Source organism: Rattus norvegicus, chromosome 9 (genome assembly GCF_021556685.1).
Source record: "Rattus norvegicus strain SHRSP/BbbUtx chromosome 9, alternate assembly SHRSP_T2T, whole genome shotgun sequence".
Lineage (NCBI taxonomy): Eukaryota > Metazoa > Chordata > Mammalia > Rodentia > Muridae > Rattus > Rattus norvegicus.
This window is the reverse complement of record NC_141542.1, coordinates 61,274,648-61,292,683: the sequence shown is the minus strand read 5'-3', so window position 1 is coordinate 61,292,683 and position 18,036 is coordinate 61,274,648. Positions and strand designations below refer to the sequence as shown.

General features: G+C 37.1%; 1 protein-coding gene across 7 annotated transcripts in view; it reads right to left on the bottom strand.

Annotated features, from left to right (window-relative positions):
- Tpp2 (tripeptidyl peptidase 2) overlaps positions 1 to 18,036 on the bottom strand; it is an 85,068-nt gene that overhangs the window by 24,237 nt on the left and 42,795 nt on the right. For all 7 annotated transcript variants that reach the window (XR_015628947.1, XR_015628945.1, XR_015628948.1 and 4 more), the window contains 9 exon segments: positions 15,692 to 15,840; positions 14,298 to 14,413; positions 13,481 to 13,649; positions 12,512 to 12,669; positions 11,789 to 11,865; positions 9,771 to 9,877; positions 2,009 to 2,163; positions 638 to 754; positions 339 to 439 (listed from right to left, as the gene is read on the bottom strand). Coding sequence is in view for 2 of the 7 variants with exons in the window: in XM_087567831.1 (XP_087423957.1) it covers positions 339 to 439; positions 638 to 754; positions 2,009 to 2,163; positions 9,771 to 9,877; positions 11,789 to 11,865; positions 12,512 to 12,669; positions 13,481 to 13,649; positions 14,298 to 14,413; positions 15,692 to 15,840 (1,149 nt within the window). In the remaining 5 variants the exon portion in view is untranslated.

Here is an 18,036-nt window from a genome sequence, read left to right as displayed (position 1 = left end):
TTAAATTGAGGGTCTTACACATGGATGGAAAGTAAGCACTATTGTTAATTCTTTTCCTCAACTTTTTCAGGTATCCAGGTAGACTTGAACAGTCTGAACTGTTAATTTGTTTTGTCAAGAAATAAAATGGTCAACATATAGGGACACTACTGACGATAGGAGGGCAAAAAGTACTGCTGAGCCATATTTTAGAAACTCTGGAGCATTCCTAGACAGCAATAAAACTTATCATTCGTTTAATGCGAGCATCACATAGATAAAAGTTAGAAAAACAAAAAGCAATAAAAAAATTCTTCCATTAACAATCAACTTTTGTATTTCTTAAAACAATGAGGTACCGTAGTGTTTGCACCCAGCTCTTCAAAGTTATGCAAGGAGCCAGATCTTCATATTTTAAAGAGGACTGGACATCAAAACGATTGATTCCTTCAGATGCATGCTACAAAACATATTTAAAAATTAACGTCTCAAACATTAATAGACAATATTTTATACATACATTCATTAATGCAAGTTTTAAAGACCCATGAATATTCAGATTTATAGATTGCTTTCCAATAAATTTTGCATGTACCACAGGAGTTATTTTTCATAACAAAAATGACAGTAAAAATAATGAGAATGTTATAGTACTTACAATGTTTAACTGTGGTGCAGTACACACTATGCCATGGAATGATATGGTATAATCAATATTGACATCACTGAGACTTGCCCACCAACGAGCAATACAAAATTCAATTGCTTTCCCACCCTGGAAGTAAAATAAGAATGTTAAACATGATTCTGTGTTCTAACTCTTCATCATACACCAAATTACCTGTTTCTAAACAAAATTTTGATTTGTAGCAGGAAATAAAATATTTTATCACTCATTATCTACTCATATTTATTTAAGAATATTAATAAAAACCCTAGGCCCAATTTAAACATAATTAAGTTTCAAAATGAGAAGAAATATTACAAAATTTATAAGGCATACTCAATAAGCATGAGTAAATTTTGGTTTCAGAGCCACCTGGCAACTTCAGTATCAAGGAAGTTATAGTCATATCATTATAAGGATCAATTTTAAAAGAATATCCTAAGCCCTGTCGTCCTAGTACATTTAAGGAGATGAATAAAGCTAACAACACCCCACTTAAAAGTAACAGAGACAGAATGTTAGCGAAGGAAATGAAGACCCAAAGGGGCAGCATGGCAAGCACAGCACACCTTCTCCTTCCATGCAGGAGAGACTCATCATTCCTAACACTGGTACAGACAGACGGGACGGTGATTTTGTCTGCAAGTTAAACTACTTATATGAGATTCTTAACAGTAGGACTTTAAGTAAGATAGTAAATGTCAAAGTAAATGAAGGTCCAAGATTAGAACTTATCTTTGAGCGAGGTATCATAATTAAAGAGATGAATATTGGTTGGGGTACAATTCATCTCCTTGCCTTAGATGCACAGACCCTGAGTTCCACCATAGCACTTTAAAAAGGGGAGAATAGAGGAGGAAAATTCACTTCTGAAACACAGCTTAAGTTTTATTAGCATAGATTCCCATTATGTAAATCATGCTGGTCTTGGAGCTCTTCCTACTTCTGTCTCCCAAATGCTAGGATTACAGTTAAGCACTATGAAAACTGGTTTGGTTTTCAGGGTTTCTTGTTTTTCTTCTTTAAAGATTGATTTATTTTTAGTTTATGGATATAAATTTTTGCTTGCATTTGGTGTTTTCCCAGTGCATGAGGAGATCAGAGAGGGCACAGGATCCCTTAAAACTGGAGTTACAGATGGTTATAAGCTGCCAAGTGGGTGCTGCGAGCTGAGGCAGCCTATTCTACAAGGGCAGCAAGTACTCAAGCCCTGAGCCGTCTCTACAGCACTGGATTTTAGTATTCTTCATTAAATTACCAATCATCCTGCATTACTGACAGGCATGAACAGAATCTAAAATCTCTTACATGGTCTAGGTACAACCCATAATGTCTAGGGATTTTCCTGTTAGATAAACTTACCAGAACAGGAAAGGCTTCAATGAGTGTTCCTTTTTCTGGAAGGGAACAAAACTTATAAAATTCATGACTTCGATATGCTCTCTGCTTCACAAGCTGTACTGCATGAAGAACAAATTTTGCTGATACCTCAGAAGAACACGAACACACGGTAACTTCTATAAAGAATTAAAGAAATTAAATTTTAAACTGGCAAGAATTAAGATGCTCATAAAATGATTATGAAATTATTAAAATTTAATCTGTTTATTTAAAAAATAAAAATCGTATGTTTTAGATTTATTTATATTTTATATATATATGTGGGTGCTCGTATTCCTGTAGGTCTGCACAACATGCACATTATCTGCTGCCTGCTGAAGAGCTCACTGGATACTCTGAAACTGGAGTTATAAATGGGTGGTAGCCTTTGTGTGGGTGGTTTGAATCAAACCCAATCTCTCTGAATGAGCAGCAAGTGCTCTTAATCACTCTTCTCTCTAATCCCTAAACTTGTTTTTTCCAAGGAAAGCTATAAGTTTCATGAGACAAAGAACAGAGTATAAGTATAGATGATATTCTGTAAGAAATAAATCATTATTAAGTAACCAACAAACCTTACTATAGTAATCCTTCCAGTTACTTCTGGAACTTTTTGTTCCAGAAAGAACAAAACTGATTCTGGATCCATAAACAATTACAACTAGGAATTTGAATAAATATCTCCTTTCTCTTGTTTTAATTGGAAAGCAAATTAATTCACAATAAAATTATAATTTTAGATGCCCCCTATTTATCATGCCTAAATTTTCGTCCTAGCTTACTCTATGTACTTCTGCTTATTTCCTTGAAGTATCACCATCAGAGGCACACCTGCTTAGCTTTACTGTCCTGCATGGCCAGAGGTAAACCAAAATTATGAAGAGGCAAGATTTTTTAAGGAACACTCGCTCTAATTTAAGGGAACCAAAATAAAGTTTGGTTCTTACAGACCAGGGAGCAGAGAGGGGAAATTAACTAATCGCTACGAGTACACACATGACGTTTTGATAATATTTTGAATAATATGAAATAGAAGCCATCAGAACATTTGTAGTCTAACACTGTGAAGTGATATTTACTCTTTGGTCCCACAATTAATGAATTTTATCAAAGCCATGAGCTACATAACCCCAAGAGGACCTATGTTAAGACAGCAGCACAGGAAATTCCACAACTTGACCATAAAATAGCCTACAATTTCAACTCACAATTTTACTGTAAATATCTTTCTATCACCAAATACGACAAACTGCTAACAGTACAAACTGTTAAAAGTATGAAGGTTGACTTCTACTCATATTCCTGGCCCAAGAAGAATTTGCCTAGGGCCCTCTGAACACAGGAACCTAGGAGCAATCAGGAACAGGATCCTTCCGGTCTCGGTCTCTGCCTACACCCAGTGCTTGAAAGCCAGTCTCCAGAAGTTCTGAAATACCTGAAAGCAGAGGGAAGACCACCATTCTGCTCTGCTCTGAGAGACCAGTCTGGAGACCTCAGGACACAGGAACACAAGAGCAGTCTGGGGGTTGGGGATTTAGCTCAGTGGTAGAGCGCTTGCCTAGGAAGAGCAAGGCCCTGGTTTGGTCCCCAGCTCCGGAAAAAAAAAGAACAAAAAAAAAAAAAAAAAAAAAAAAAGAGCAGTCTGGGACAGGATCCTTCTCATTTCTGCCTGCTTCCACAACTGACACTGTGACACTTATCTCTGTACCCGGATATTACTGGAAAAAAGCTGGTCTCCAGGAGTGCTGACAAACAGGCTTACAAGAGGGTCAAAACACTGTAAGAGACAGCAAGACCAACTAAAACCAGAGACAACCAGATGGCCAGAGGCAGGCCCAGGAACCTAAAAGCAATGGAAACCAAGACTTCTTGGCATCATTAGAGCCCAGTTCTCTCACCAAAGCAAATAATGGATATCCCAACACCCTGGAAAAACAAGACCTGGACGTAAAATCACATCTCATGATGATGATAGAGCACTTTAAAACCATAAATAATTCCCTTAAATAAATACAGGACAACACAGGTAAACACACACAATCCCTTAAAGAGGAAACATAGAAATCCCTTAAAGAATTACAAGAAAACACAACTAAACAAGTAAAGGGATTGAACAAAATCATCCAGGATCTAAATATGGAAATAGAAACAATGAAGCAAGCACAAAAGGAGACAACCCTGTAGATAGAAAGCTTAGGAAAGAGATCAGGAGTCATAGACGCCAAGCATCACCAATAGAATACAAGATATAGAAGAGAAAATCTCAGGGGCAGAAGACATCATAAAAAACATTGAGACAACCATCAAAAAAATGTAAAATGCAAAAAACTTCTAACCCAAAACATCCAGGAAATCCAGGACACAATGAGAAGATCAAACCTAAGGATAACAGGTATAGAAGAGAGAGAGAGGACTCCCAACTTAAAGGGCCAGTAAATATCTTCAACAAAATCATAGAAGAAAACTCCCCTAACATAAAGAAAGAGATGCCCATAAATATAAAAGAAGCCTACAGAACTCCAAATAGACTGGACCAGAAAAGAAACTCCATCCGTCATATGATAGTCAAAACACAAAATGCACAAAACAAAGAACATTAAAAGCAATGAGGGAAAAACATCAAGTAACATATAAAGGCAGACCTATCAGAATCACACCAGACTTCTCACCAAAGACTATGAAGGCCAGAAGATCCTGGACTGATGTCATACAGACCCTAAGAGAACACAAATGCCAGCCCAGGTTACTGTATCCTACAAAACTCTCAATTAACATAGATGGAGAAAACAAGATATTCCATGACAAAAGCAAATTTACACAATATCTTTCCATAAATCCAGTCCTACAAAGGATAATAAATGGTAAAGCCCAACACAAGGAGAGAAATTACACCCTAGAAAAAGCAAGAAGTAATCTTCTTGCAGTAAAACCAAAGGAACAGAGCACACAAATGTAATTCTACCTCTAACAACAAAAATAACAATAAACAATCACTATCTCTTAATATCTATGTCCTCAACTCCCCAATAAAAAGAACTTACACACTGGACAAGTAAGGAGGACCAAGCATTTTGCTGCATACAGAAAACACACTTCAGTGACAAAGACAGAAACTACCTCAGAGTAAAACACTGGAAAACAATTTTTCCAAGCAAATGGTCCCAAGAAACAAGCTGGAGTAGCCACTGTAATATCCAATAAAATCAACTTTCAACCAAAAGTTACCAGAAAGGATAAGGAAGGGCACACTTCAGACTCATCGAAGAAAAAAATCCACCAAGACGAACTCTCAATCCTGAGTATCTACGCTCCAAATGCAAAGGCACCTACATTCAGAAAAGAAACCTTACTAAAGCTCAAAGCACACATTGCACCTCACACAATAATAGTAGGAGGTTTCAACACCCCACTCTCATCAATGGACAGATCATGGAAACAGAAACTAAACAGAGACATAGAGAAACTAACAGAAGTTATGAACCAAATGGACATAACAGATATTTATGGAACATTCCATCCTAAAACAAAAGGATATACCTTCTTCTCAGTGCCTCATAGTACCCTGCCCAAAACTGACCATATAATCGGTCACAAAACAGGCCTCAACAGACACAGGAAGATAGAAATAATTCTATGCACCCTATCAGACCACCACAGACTAAGGCTGCTCTTCAATAACAAAATAAACAACAGAACACCCGCATATACATGGAAGTTGAACAATGACCTACTTAATGAGAACTTGGTCAAGGAAGAAATAGAGAAATTAAAGACTTTTTGGAATTTAATGAAAATGAAGGGACAACATACCCAAACGTATGGGACACAAGGAAAGCAGTGCTAAGTGGAAAAGTCGTAGCTCTGAGTGCTTCCAAAAAGAAACAGGAGAGAGCATATGTCAGCAGCTTGACAGCACACCTAAAAGCTCTAGAACAAAAAGAAGCAAGTATACCGAAGAGGAGTAGAGGGCAGGAAATAATCAAACTCAGGGCTGAAATCAACCAAGTATAAGCAAAAAGGACTATATAAGGAATCAACAAAACCAGGAGCTGGTTCTTGGAGAAAATCAGTTATTAAAAATCTCTCAACCAGGGTTGGGATTTAGCTCAGTGGTAGAGCGCTTGCCTAGCAAGCGCAAGGCCCTGGATTCGGTCCCTAACTCTGAAAAAAAAAAAAAAAAAATCTCTCAACCAAAAAAAGTCCTGGACCAGATGTCTTTAGTGCAGAATTCTATCAGACCTTCATAGAATACCTCATACTAATACTATACAAACTATTCCACAAAATAGAAACAGAAGAAGCACTACCCAATTCCTTCTATGAAGCCACAATTATACTTATCCCTAGACCATAAAAAGACCCAACAAAGAAAGAGAACTTCAGACCAATTTCCCTTACAAATATCAATGCAAAAAGATTAAATAAAATTCTCGCAAACAAATCCAAGAACACATCAAAATGATCATCCATCATGAGCAAGTAAGCTTCATCCCAGGGATGCAGGGATGGTTCAATATATGAAACTCCATCAACGTAATGCACTATGTAAACAAACTCCAAAAAAAAAAAAAAAAGATAGAGAAAGCATTTGACAAAATTCAACACTCCTTCATGATAAAACTCTTGGAAGATTAGGAATTCAAGGCCACATCTAAACATAGTAAAAGCAATATACTGCAAACCAGTAGCCAACATCAAACTGAATGGAGAAACTTGAAGCAACCCCACTAAAATTAGGGACTAGACAAGGCTTCCCACTCTCTTCCTACTTATTCAATATAGTACTCTAAGTCCTAGACAGAGCAATCAGACAATGAAAGGAGATCAAAGGGATACAAATTGGAAAGGAAGAAGTCAAAATATCCCAATTTGCAGATGGTATGATAGTATCCTTAAGTGACTTCAAAAGTTCCACCAGAAAACTACTAAGCCTGATAAACAACTTCAGCAAAGTGGCTAGATATAAAATTAACTCAAACTAGTCAGTAGCCTACTTCTACTCAAAGGATAAACAGGCTGAGAAAGAAATTAGGGAAATGACACCCTTCATAGTAGTTCCAAATAACATAAAATACCTCAGTGTGACTCTAACCAAGCAAGTGAAAGATCTGTATGACAAGAACTTCAAGTCTCTGAAGAAAGAAATCAAAGATGATCTCAGAAGATGGAAAGCCCTCCCATGCTCAGAGATTGGCAGGATTCATATAGAAAAAAATGGCCATCTTGCCCAAAGCAAGGATTCAATGCAATCCCTATCAAAATTCCAACTCGATTCTTCATAGAGTTAGAACGAACAATCTGCAAGTTCGTTTGGAATAAAAAAACCACCCAGGATAGTGAAAACTATCCTCAACTATAAAAGATCTTCTGTGGAAATCACCATCACTGACTTCAAGTTGTATCACAGAGCAATAGTGATAAAAAACTGTATGGTATTGATACAGAGACAGGCAGGTAGATCAATGGAATAGAATTGAAGACCCAGAAATGAACCCACACCCTATGGTCACTTGATCTTTGACAAAGGAGCCAAAACCATCCAATGGAAAAAAAGACAGCATTTTCAACAAATGGTGCTGGTTCAACTAGAGGTCAGCATGTAGAAGAATGCAAATCAACCCATTCTTATCACCTTGTACAAAGGTCAAGTCCAAGTGGATCAAAGACCTCCACATTAAACCAGATACACTCAAACTAATAGAGGAAAAAGTGGGGAAGAGCCTCGAACACATACATGGGCACTGGGGAAATTTTCATGAACAGAACTCGAATGGGTTATGCTCTAAGATCAAGAATCAACAAATGGGACTTCATAAAATTACAAAGGTTCTGTAAGGCTAAGGACACTGTCATTAGGACAAAATGGCAACCAACACATTGGGAAAAGATCTTTACCAATCCTACATCCGATAAAGGGCTAATAATATCTAATATATACAAAGAACTCAGACTCCAGAGAATCAAATAACCCTATTAAAAAATGGGGTGCAGAGCTAAACAAAGAATTCTCAGCTCAGGATTATTGAATGGCTGAGAATTACATAAAGAAATGTTCAACATCCTTAGTGTTCAGGGAAATGATAGTCAAAACAACCCTGAAATTACACCTCACACCAGTCAGAGTGGCTAAGATAAAAAACTCAGGTGACAACAGATGCTTGCAAGGATGTGGAGAAAAAGGAACACTCCTCCATTGTTGATGGGACTGCAAGCTGGCACATCCACTCTGTAAATCAGTCTGGTGGTTCCTCAGGAAATTGGCCATAGTACTACCTGAGGACCCAGCTATACCACTCCTGGGCATATACCCAAAAGATGCCCCAACATACATCAAAAACACATGCTCCACTATGTTCATAGCAGCCTTATTTATAATAGCCAGAAGCTGGAAAGAACCCAGATGCCCTTCAATAGAGGCATGGATATAGAAAATGTGGTACATCTACACAAGGGAGTACTACTCAGCTATCAAAAACAATGACTTCATGAAATTCAAAGGGAAATGGATTGAACTAGAAAATATCACCCTGAGTGAGGTAACCCAATCACAAAAAAACCACACATGGTTTACACTCACTTCTAAGTGGATATTAGCCCTAAAGCTCAGATCACTAATGGTACAATCCACAGACCACATGAAGCTCAAAAGAAGGGCAATTAAAGTGTGTATCCTTCAGTCTTTCTTAGAAGGGGGAATAAAAATATTCATAGAGGAGGAGGAATGGAGACAAAGCTTGAAGCAGAGAATGAAGGAATGGCCTTTCAGAGCCTGCCCCACCTGGGGATCCAATCCATATACATACATCCACCAAACCCAGAAAATATTGCTGATGCCAAGAAGTGCTTGCTGACAGGAGCCTGATATAGCTAACTCCGGAGAGCCTCTGCCAGAGCATGACAAATACAGAGGCAGATGCTCACAGCTGATCATTGAAATGAGAATTGGGGTCCCTAGTGGAAGAGTTAAGAGAACCGACTGAAGGAGGTAAAAGGTCTTGCAATCAACTCCATAAGAACAGTAATACCAACCAGCTCCCAGGACTAAACTACCATGTACACATGGACTGACCCATGGCTCCTGCTGCATGTGTAGCAGAGGATGGCCTGGTTGGGCACCAATGGGAAGAGAAGCTTTTGGTCCTGCTAAGGCTGACCCCTCTGTGTAGGGGAATGTCAGGGCCCGGAGGTGGGAAAGGGTAGGTGGATGGGTGGGGGAACACCGTCATAGGAAAAGGGGGAAAGGGAATGGAATAGGGAACTTATGGATGGGAAACCAGGAAAGGGAATAACATTTGAAATATAAATTTTAAAAAAATCCAATTAAAAAGAAAAAAAAAAAACGAGTATGAAGGTTACCTTAACATAAATAAACACTTTATAATTGTTTACTCTTAGAGAAGAGGGTAAGTAGTATCAGTTAAGATAGAAACGCCGCTACATAAAACCAGATGTTCCAAGTTAAATAGTAGCCTACACCTGAGCCCAGACTCATTCCCCCAAAGCAGGGTCATCTCACGACTTCATTCTACCTCTTCCTCAGCAAGTTAGAATTTTCTAAGGTACTCTACAGAAAAGCCCTCTAGAAGCAGTCCTCCTAAGGGCCTACTATAGACATAAAAGATATAAAGAGTAACTCCTGAGAACTCTCAGGAGGAAATCAACATAATAATAGCACATCACCAGCAGTTCACAAATTCTCTAAAAGGTTTAAAAAGTAAAAACATCACAGACAAATTTTACTTACCAGCCCAAGTTGCCCCCTCAGGAACCTCAACAAAATGTCTTCGAATCTGACCAGGTTTAAAATGTACATCTGTAAAGGCTAGATCATAATGTGATGATTCATTTACTCTGAAAATTAAAAAAAAATTAAACATGATATTCTAAAAATCAAACTATACATATAAACAATATGGTCATCAATTCTAGATGTTATCCAGCAGTGGCAGGCAGGAGACCAGCTTGCTAACAATAACCTCAGGAAGCTGCGGTAAGTCAGTAACAACTGCAGGTACAATACTCCCTCATTCTGTAACACAGCAGTAGATACAACCTTTGACAGCAGCACACAGATGTTTCTTGACACAGAAACAGTAAAAAGCTCATGCTGTCTCCCATTAAAGCAATTTTACAAAATTCCAGACTCTCAACTCTGATTTCTAAAAATAAAAAAAAAAATTCTCAGATAAGGTTTCTCTTGTATATCTCCTAGCTGTCCTTGGACTTCCCTTGTAAACCAGGCTGACCTCAAATTCACAGGAGATCTGCCTACTTCTGCCTCCCAAGTGCTGGGATTAAAGGCATACACCACCACACCCAACCATGAGTTTCCGATGTTAAAATTGAAATATATTTTGTGTCAGTGATAGTCTTACAGATGTATGAGTAATACATAATAAATTAAGTCCCCCCTTGCAGTTTTAAAATGCCCCAAAGACAAACTACTTCCATAAGCAATCCAAGAAATGTAAACATCAAATGGGTAACTATGTGTTATGGAAATAAAACACAGGTTGCAATTACATTGTCTTTATTTTACAAATAAGAAATGAGTACCTCCTATGTATGAGGTACTGTTATTTGTAGCTAGAAATATTACAATGGGTAAAATATAACCCTTTCTTTGCTCTATAACAATTGGTGGGGAGAGAAAAAACATTTAATATAGCAAGCTCCAAAAAGAAATTGAGAAAAACAGAAGAATGGTTACATCCTAAGAGTGAGCCTGCAGATTGTTGAAAGTCTTGTCTAAATTCCCACTGAACTTACACAAAATATATATGGGAGAATTTAACTGTGATGTAATTTTCCCATGTACATGCCATATTTTAATCTTATCAATTTTATCCTATAGGCCTCATTGGCTGAGGCCTATTACATAATTAATATTTAACTCAAATACCTCCCCAATGGTATTAGACTGTGTAAATACATCTTACATCCTCAGAGGACTTGCAATCAAATGATACTTATTAAATTTTAAAAAATTGAAACACATTAGCTGAAGACTGTCCGGGAGTTTGCAAAACGTTTCAAATACAGAAGGATCTCCCCTCACCTAGAATGACCAGAAATAAGTCTGCCTATGTAACAGACAGGCAAATGAAGCAAAGAAACCAGTAGTGCAAATGCATAAATACCAAGGAAACCATGAGTGTCAGGAGAGAGAGCTGGCTAAAAATGTATACTTTAGTTACTCAGTGATAGGAAACTATCTGGGACTGTAATTTTAAGTTATTCTTGAGTGCTTTTTAAGGACTGTAAACCTGATCCTTAAGGAATGCTCCTGGTGTGTTTAAAGCAGGAAGTAATATTATCAAAGTTAAATTTCCTGATTCCAGAATGCTTAAGATGGAAAGAATAAGGCTGGAAGTAGAAAGTAATCAGAAGCTTCAGGAGAGCATGATCACAGACACAGGAAGGTAAAGCAGGGTGCCACAGAGGAGGATGAAGAATCACTACTGAGTGAGAAGAGAGGTGAAATAAAGGCAGAAATAGTCTCGCAGTTGGGCAGTATGGAGTCAATGGTAGTATGGGCAAGACATTTCAATAGAAGGTGGGCAGATGCCCTCAACTAATAAAAGAAATAGCATTGCTAACTATATGCCAACTAGAATGCTAGCTAGGAGCAGAACCTAGTTGCCTGCTTCTATCCTAATCTTTCTAGTTAGTTACTTCTGGGCAATCCTCCAAAAATCAATACTATATCATATATAGGCATTAACAATTTATACATAATAATAAGCTAAACATCTTACTTACTTTGCTGCTATAACTGCAGTGATTGGAACTCTGAATAAAGGACCTGCATTGGGGGATGCTATATCATACCCACATACCTTGAAGAAAGAATGGTAAGTTTCAACATCCATGAAAAAAGTTGCAGAACAGGAAGCAAAAGGTGTAATGTAAGCATAAAATAATCTAATCTTAAAATTTAAAGGTCGAACAGATAAGTTTATACTAGATTACTGACATTAACTCACATAATAACCCAAAGTCCCCAAAATTACATAGCAAATCATGACTGAGTTGAACAGGTAATAAAGTATCAAGTTTAAAAAAAAAAGGCATTTTATTACTCTCTATCACAAACAAAAACTTAGCACTATAAATACTTTTGTACAAAGATTAATTACATACTATTTTGTTTATTTACAACTGCCACATTTAACAAATGTTTCCTCGAAATAGTAAATAAAGCTAACCACAGCACCAAATTTAGCTACACTGAACAATTAACAAAGTACTGAGGCCTGATCAAAAAGGCTTTGCTATCTGTATCTCCCCTTATCCTTCTTCACAGAAGGATGTAACACTATATAACTGCTTAAATGGATACAGAAAAGCTAGAAAATCTAGCAAGTGAAAAGGTATATGGTTGCTTTTTTTAATGAAAGAGAAAACATAACAATTCAGGGATTGTTCACTTTCACCTCTTAAAAAATTTCAAAGAGAAAAGAAAAGCAGTAGATGTGACAATACCTCTGTATAATGTAACCCTTCTCTTAAGCCCCTGGGGTCCACACGTATGTTTATGTGCCGACATTGATTCATGAGTTCCAAATGGCTGGGACATTGAACCCAAGATGAATTTGAAGTTAAAGCTAAATGAAGCTGGAAGGATATTTTTTCAGAGTTTTCTGGCATTTAAAAAAAAAAAATCAAAATTAAACTCAGAATTTCCTCTTTTCCCTGAGAAGTTCTATTAAGAAAATTTAGTTCAGTCAATTGTATAATTCATTAGACAGAACACACAAATTATAACAAACAAAAATGCAGCATCTTCTCGTCATTCACGCATATTTTTATCCAACACTGCTAAGTTTTATAAACATCTTTTGTATCACTGCTCATAGAGATCAAGCAGCTGACTAAAATAAACTGCAAGGTATAGAAGGACAATTCCTCACCTCCCCACAGGTATGTTTTACTTCCAACACTCACCTAAAGCTCTGTCTTCTATTTCAAGGAATGAGACATGGACAGAAAATTAATCTGTGTAATTTTATTACAGGCATAATAAAAATATGGGCCACTGAAGGCCTGGGTCAACTCTTTTCCTCCATTGTCAAGATGCTGATTGAACTGCCATGGTCGTGGGGTCTCTAATATTTTCCACCAAATCTATTAAGTTTTAAAATAATCACTTGTTAATTTGTATCTTCTCCTAAGAACAGTGAGTGGTCATGACAAATCCTTCACAGTGGTTGCCTAAGTCCACCAGAAAACACAGATATTTACATTACAATTCATAACTGACAAAATGACAGTCATAATTTTATGGTTGGGGGTCACCACAACATGAGGAATTGTATTAAAGGGTAAAAGTATTAGGAAGGTGGATAACCATTGCTTTAAAAACATTAGACAAGCTGCATTCTTTTTTTTTTTTTACCATTCATTTAAGGCACAAACACAAATGTTTCTGCTTATTGCCACCCTAGTACTCACCTGTGTTCTCTGGAAATACAGGCTCAATGCCAACACCATGATCTGAAGGAGCAGCCACCTGAACAGGATCTCGGAGGTAGATGCCACGGTTATTTCCAACTGTAACTGTAAAACCTAATCTGTTAGCAAATGATGTATTCTGAATGAGGTAGTCATAAGCTTTGTCAACCTAAAAGAATATAAACGGTAACATGTAAATGGCTAGGTGAAGAAAATATTTTATTGCAAATTATGAATCAATTACATTTCAGCTATATCAAAGCTAGTTTCTATATTCACATCTCTAAACTAAATCAATACCACAGTTAAGATGGCAAACCAGCTTGGCAGTGGTAGCCTATGCCTTTAATCCCAGCATGTGGGAGACAGAGACAGGGAGATCTTTATGTTTGGAAGCCAGCCTGGTCTACAGAGCTAGTTCCAGGACAGCTAGGGCAACAAAGAAACCCTGTCTCGAAAAACTGAAAAAAGAAATAGAAAAAGAAAAAAAAATAAAGAAAATACCATTCTGATGATCTTCTACTTCAGTCTGCATTCCGTTATTCTCATGTGATCTAAGGTCACTCAGTAACTTATGCCTGACCAAACCAATGCTTACTTTTACCACTTTGAATTTCTAATCTCTATACACCCTCAATGTTTCTTTTACTTAAATGAAGCTAATCTCTTTTACCTATAAAGAGTCTTTGTGTTCTTTTTTATTATAGTTCTATAATGGCCACATCTAGAGTTGAGACATGCTGAATCACCATTACAGAGCAATATTTACAACATTATCTCAATGCTTTCTAGTTATTTTGTACACAGACAATAGTACCTGAATAATTCCATGTCCTTGGGCAAATACTTCTATATTGTCAGCTTTTATTGCAGTGTTTTCTAGAGCTCTTCTGACTGAGTGAACAGTATAGTCAACATTATTTGCTTTCAGCCCTAAAAACAAACAATCAAAAACCTAAGAAACTAATGTTAATGAACTCACTAGTTGAAACACTCCCCCTTCACCAAGATTTTAACATGTACAATCTTCTGTTGTCTCCTTTTAACATTCACTTCCAAATGTTTTCTTAAAAATTAAACTGTTGATTTAAACTGCCTGCATCACACAAATACTTTTAAGAAAAAAAAAAAATCATTGCATGCCAACCTCCAATCACATCAATGCAAGCTATGTAGATACGACATGGATATACCAAGCAGGCATCTTAGCGCATTCTAATGGCACTTTCTTTAAAATATCATAGATTCAGCACTACGGCTGACAACAGCAATTTTCAACTCAATTCTATTTTATAATCACCAGTGGAACTTAAACAAATCAAAAACACCGGACATGTTTCATGGCAGATCAGAATCTTCAAAGACTATGTACCATGTGATTACAGTGTATAGCCAGATTTCAAACACAGAAGGTTATTGCCAACATATTACTCATTGTTAATGAATACTATACTATTTTTGTCCTCAAATCCTTCAAATGTTACATTTAGATATTGTAATATGCAAAAAACCACAAAAACATAAACAAAACAAAACAAAACAAAAAAACAAAAACAAAACCAATCAAGTACCCCATAAATGCAAACTAAGGAAAATCCAGAAAAGATGAAAGTCCATTAGGAACAACTGGTAGATGAGCTATGTAGAATATGAGTTTTCAAATATGAAACATGGCAGAAAGGATTTTTAGGCAAAAAAGTTGAGTATGCAAAGAGAGACATATGACCTTGAAATATTTGGTGAGTTTGAAGGAGTAGAAATGAGTAGAGCCTAGAATTTGTCCTGGAGGTCTGACTCCCCCTCAGGTGACTACTGACTAGGGATAGGAACTAGAAGAGGCAGGTGGAAAGTAAGACCTGAAGAGGACAGGTTTGAGGCAGAAGTCTGAGTTCTAAGTGACCTGGTGACACCCTATTTAATACTGTACAACATTCAACACTTGGTAATGTAGTATAAACATTCTGAATTTGTTTACAGTCTGCATTCTGCAATAAATTCCCCATCATCTTTTGATATTCTATCCATTGATTTAGCTCCAGAACTAAAATACTATTTGATAATCATTAATAGTAGTCAATACAGTTTATTTCCTGAATGACTGAATATACACTCAAAAGATTATTATCCCATGAATCATTTTCTACTCTCACCATGAGAACTTCAGAAAGCATAGCCTACAATACAGAAGAGAAAAGTATGCAATATCCTTACCTGAAAGTACCAGGGCAATGCCACCACAGGCATTGGGGGAAGACATTGATGTCCCATTCATTAGCTGAGTCCCCCTCAATGTCCAGTTAGGCACAGAAGCAATAGCACCTCCTGGTGCACTGATGCTCACACCAAGGGCCCCATCAGCACTAAACAGAAAAAAGGTGAAGATAGCTGGGCATGAGCAATCTTTAAAAGGTCCCAAGTGAGGTCCTAAATGATACTATAATTGCAGTAATTATAAAAGAAAAAAGACAGAAGGCAGAAATATTATTATGAGGCAATAATGGAAGAAAAATGACCAAACATTGCTAATTTCTCAACACATTTTTTTTCCTTTTAAGTGAAATGTTTGTGCCTATGTATCTATGTGTATGTAAGAAAGGCATAGGGGTCAGCTATTTGAATGTCCTAACCCTTTAATGAAGGTATTTCTTTTACATATATCAGAAAAGTTTCACTTTGTCTAACAGAAACATAACATCCCTTTATATCTAATTTTAAATTTTCTAAAGTTTAAAGTTTGACAGAGGGTTTTTCTGTGTAGCCCTGGCTATCACGGAACTCATTCTGTAGACCAAACTTGTCTTGACCACAGAGATCTGACTGTCTCTGCTTCCTGTGTATTGGGATTAAAGGCATGCAAAACCACCACCACCTGAAACATTAAAGAATTTTAAAATCATACTGTGTGTGTGTGTGTGTGTGTGTGTGTGTGTGTGTGTGTGTGTTCACACAGAGGGAGGAAAGGAAGGAGGGATGGGGAGAGAGAGAAGAGAGACAGAGAGGTAGAGAAACAGATATGCTGTTGGGAGTGGTGTCATAAGCTGGTGTCATGGTCTACCTGTGTAGGTCAGAAGACAACTTACAGGATTTGGCTCTCTCCATTATATGGGGCCTGAGGATGAAACTCTGTGGTATGTCTTGGCAGTGAGCACCTTTAATCAGTTATCTTACCAGCTGTAAGATCACAATAGCACCCAGCACAGCTCTATTCTGTACCTCAAGTAAAGATATGAGACATGCTATTTCCCCACAGAGATTGTTGAATTTCCTTTCATGATCCTTCCCCAAAGACAGTCATTTTTTTTAAAACCCCTAGTTAAAAACCTTGCTTATAATATCTGCAGCATCAACCAACAGTCACAATGAGAGCTAGTTATTTAGCAACCAGAAGAAGACAATTACACAGAGTCAAAAATGTACTGATTTCCTATTGGTTTTAAACTAATTTCTCACTATCCTTTGTTTAAGTTGCTAATCTAAAAATGAATTTAATGAAGAACCAACAAACAAAATTTGGAAATTTGGAAAAATATTTTCTGTGGTTACTTTTAATTGTCAATTTGACAGTCTAGAATCATTTGGCTAGAACTGTAATGAGTAACTGTCTAGATTGGGTTGGACTGTGGGAATGTATACAAGACCCAGCCTAAAGATGGGTGGTGGCACCATTTCCTGTGGCAGAGCCCTGGAATGAAAATAGTGAACTCAGAACTACAAAGAAACATGCATTCCTCTCTGTTCTCCCAAGCTTCTGAACCCATGACTTCCCTGGTCTGATGGACCTTATTTGGAACTGGGAACTAAAATAAACCCTTTCTCTCCTAAGTGGAAGGGTCTTTTATCCATCAACAGAAAAGGAAACAAAGAAACTAGTAATGGTGACAAAGCTGTGGTAAACCTCTTTGGAACTGAGTAATACGTAAGATTTTAAAAATTTAGGCTAGAAAAGCACTGAATACTATGGGAAAAGCTTAGTGGAATCTTCTTGTAGGAATTTGGAAGATAAAACTGCTGAGAAAATGTAGACTGTAGAGATCTGGCTCATGAGTTTTCAAAGGGGAACAAATATTCTACCAAGAACTAGGAAGAGGTCATTTGTATAATATTTTGCCCAAGAAGCATGCTGGAATACTTGTTTTATAAAGCATGACGGGGTAAGTTCAAAGCCCGCTTCAACTGCATAGAAAATTTCAAGGCAGAATAAAATTCAAGCTGGTGTTAAAGCAGCAATTATAATTCAGAGATTAACATTTTCAAAATGAAACCTATGTTAAACTGGGACAAAAGGAAGAGTGCTCTGAGGGCAATATCACACCCTCAAAGGCTCCATTACATAGTGATATGAATTAACCCTAAGATGACATGTAGCTGGGGGTTCCTTTAAAAAAAAAAATCACCACATGATCCAGAGCCCTTCTGATCCCACATATACCTGCACTCTTTGCTGTAGATTTTACTAAAATAATTCTTTGTGCGTTAGTTTTGGTTTTGATGCTGAAGATCAAATTAATCCTTACATCTGCTAAGCATACAGTCTGTAACTGCACTATCATATGAAG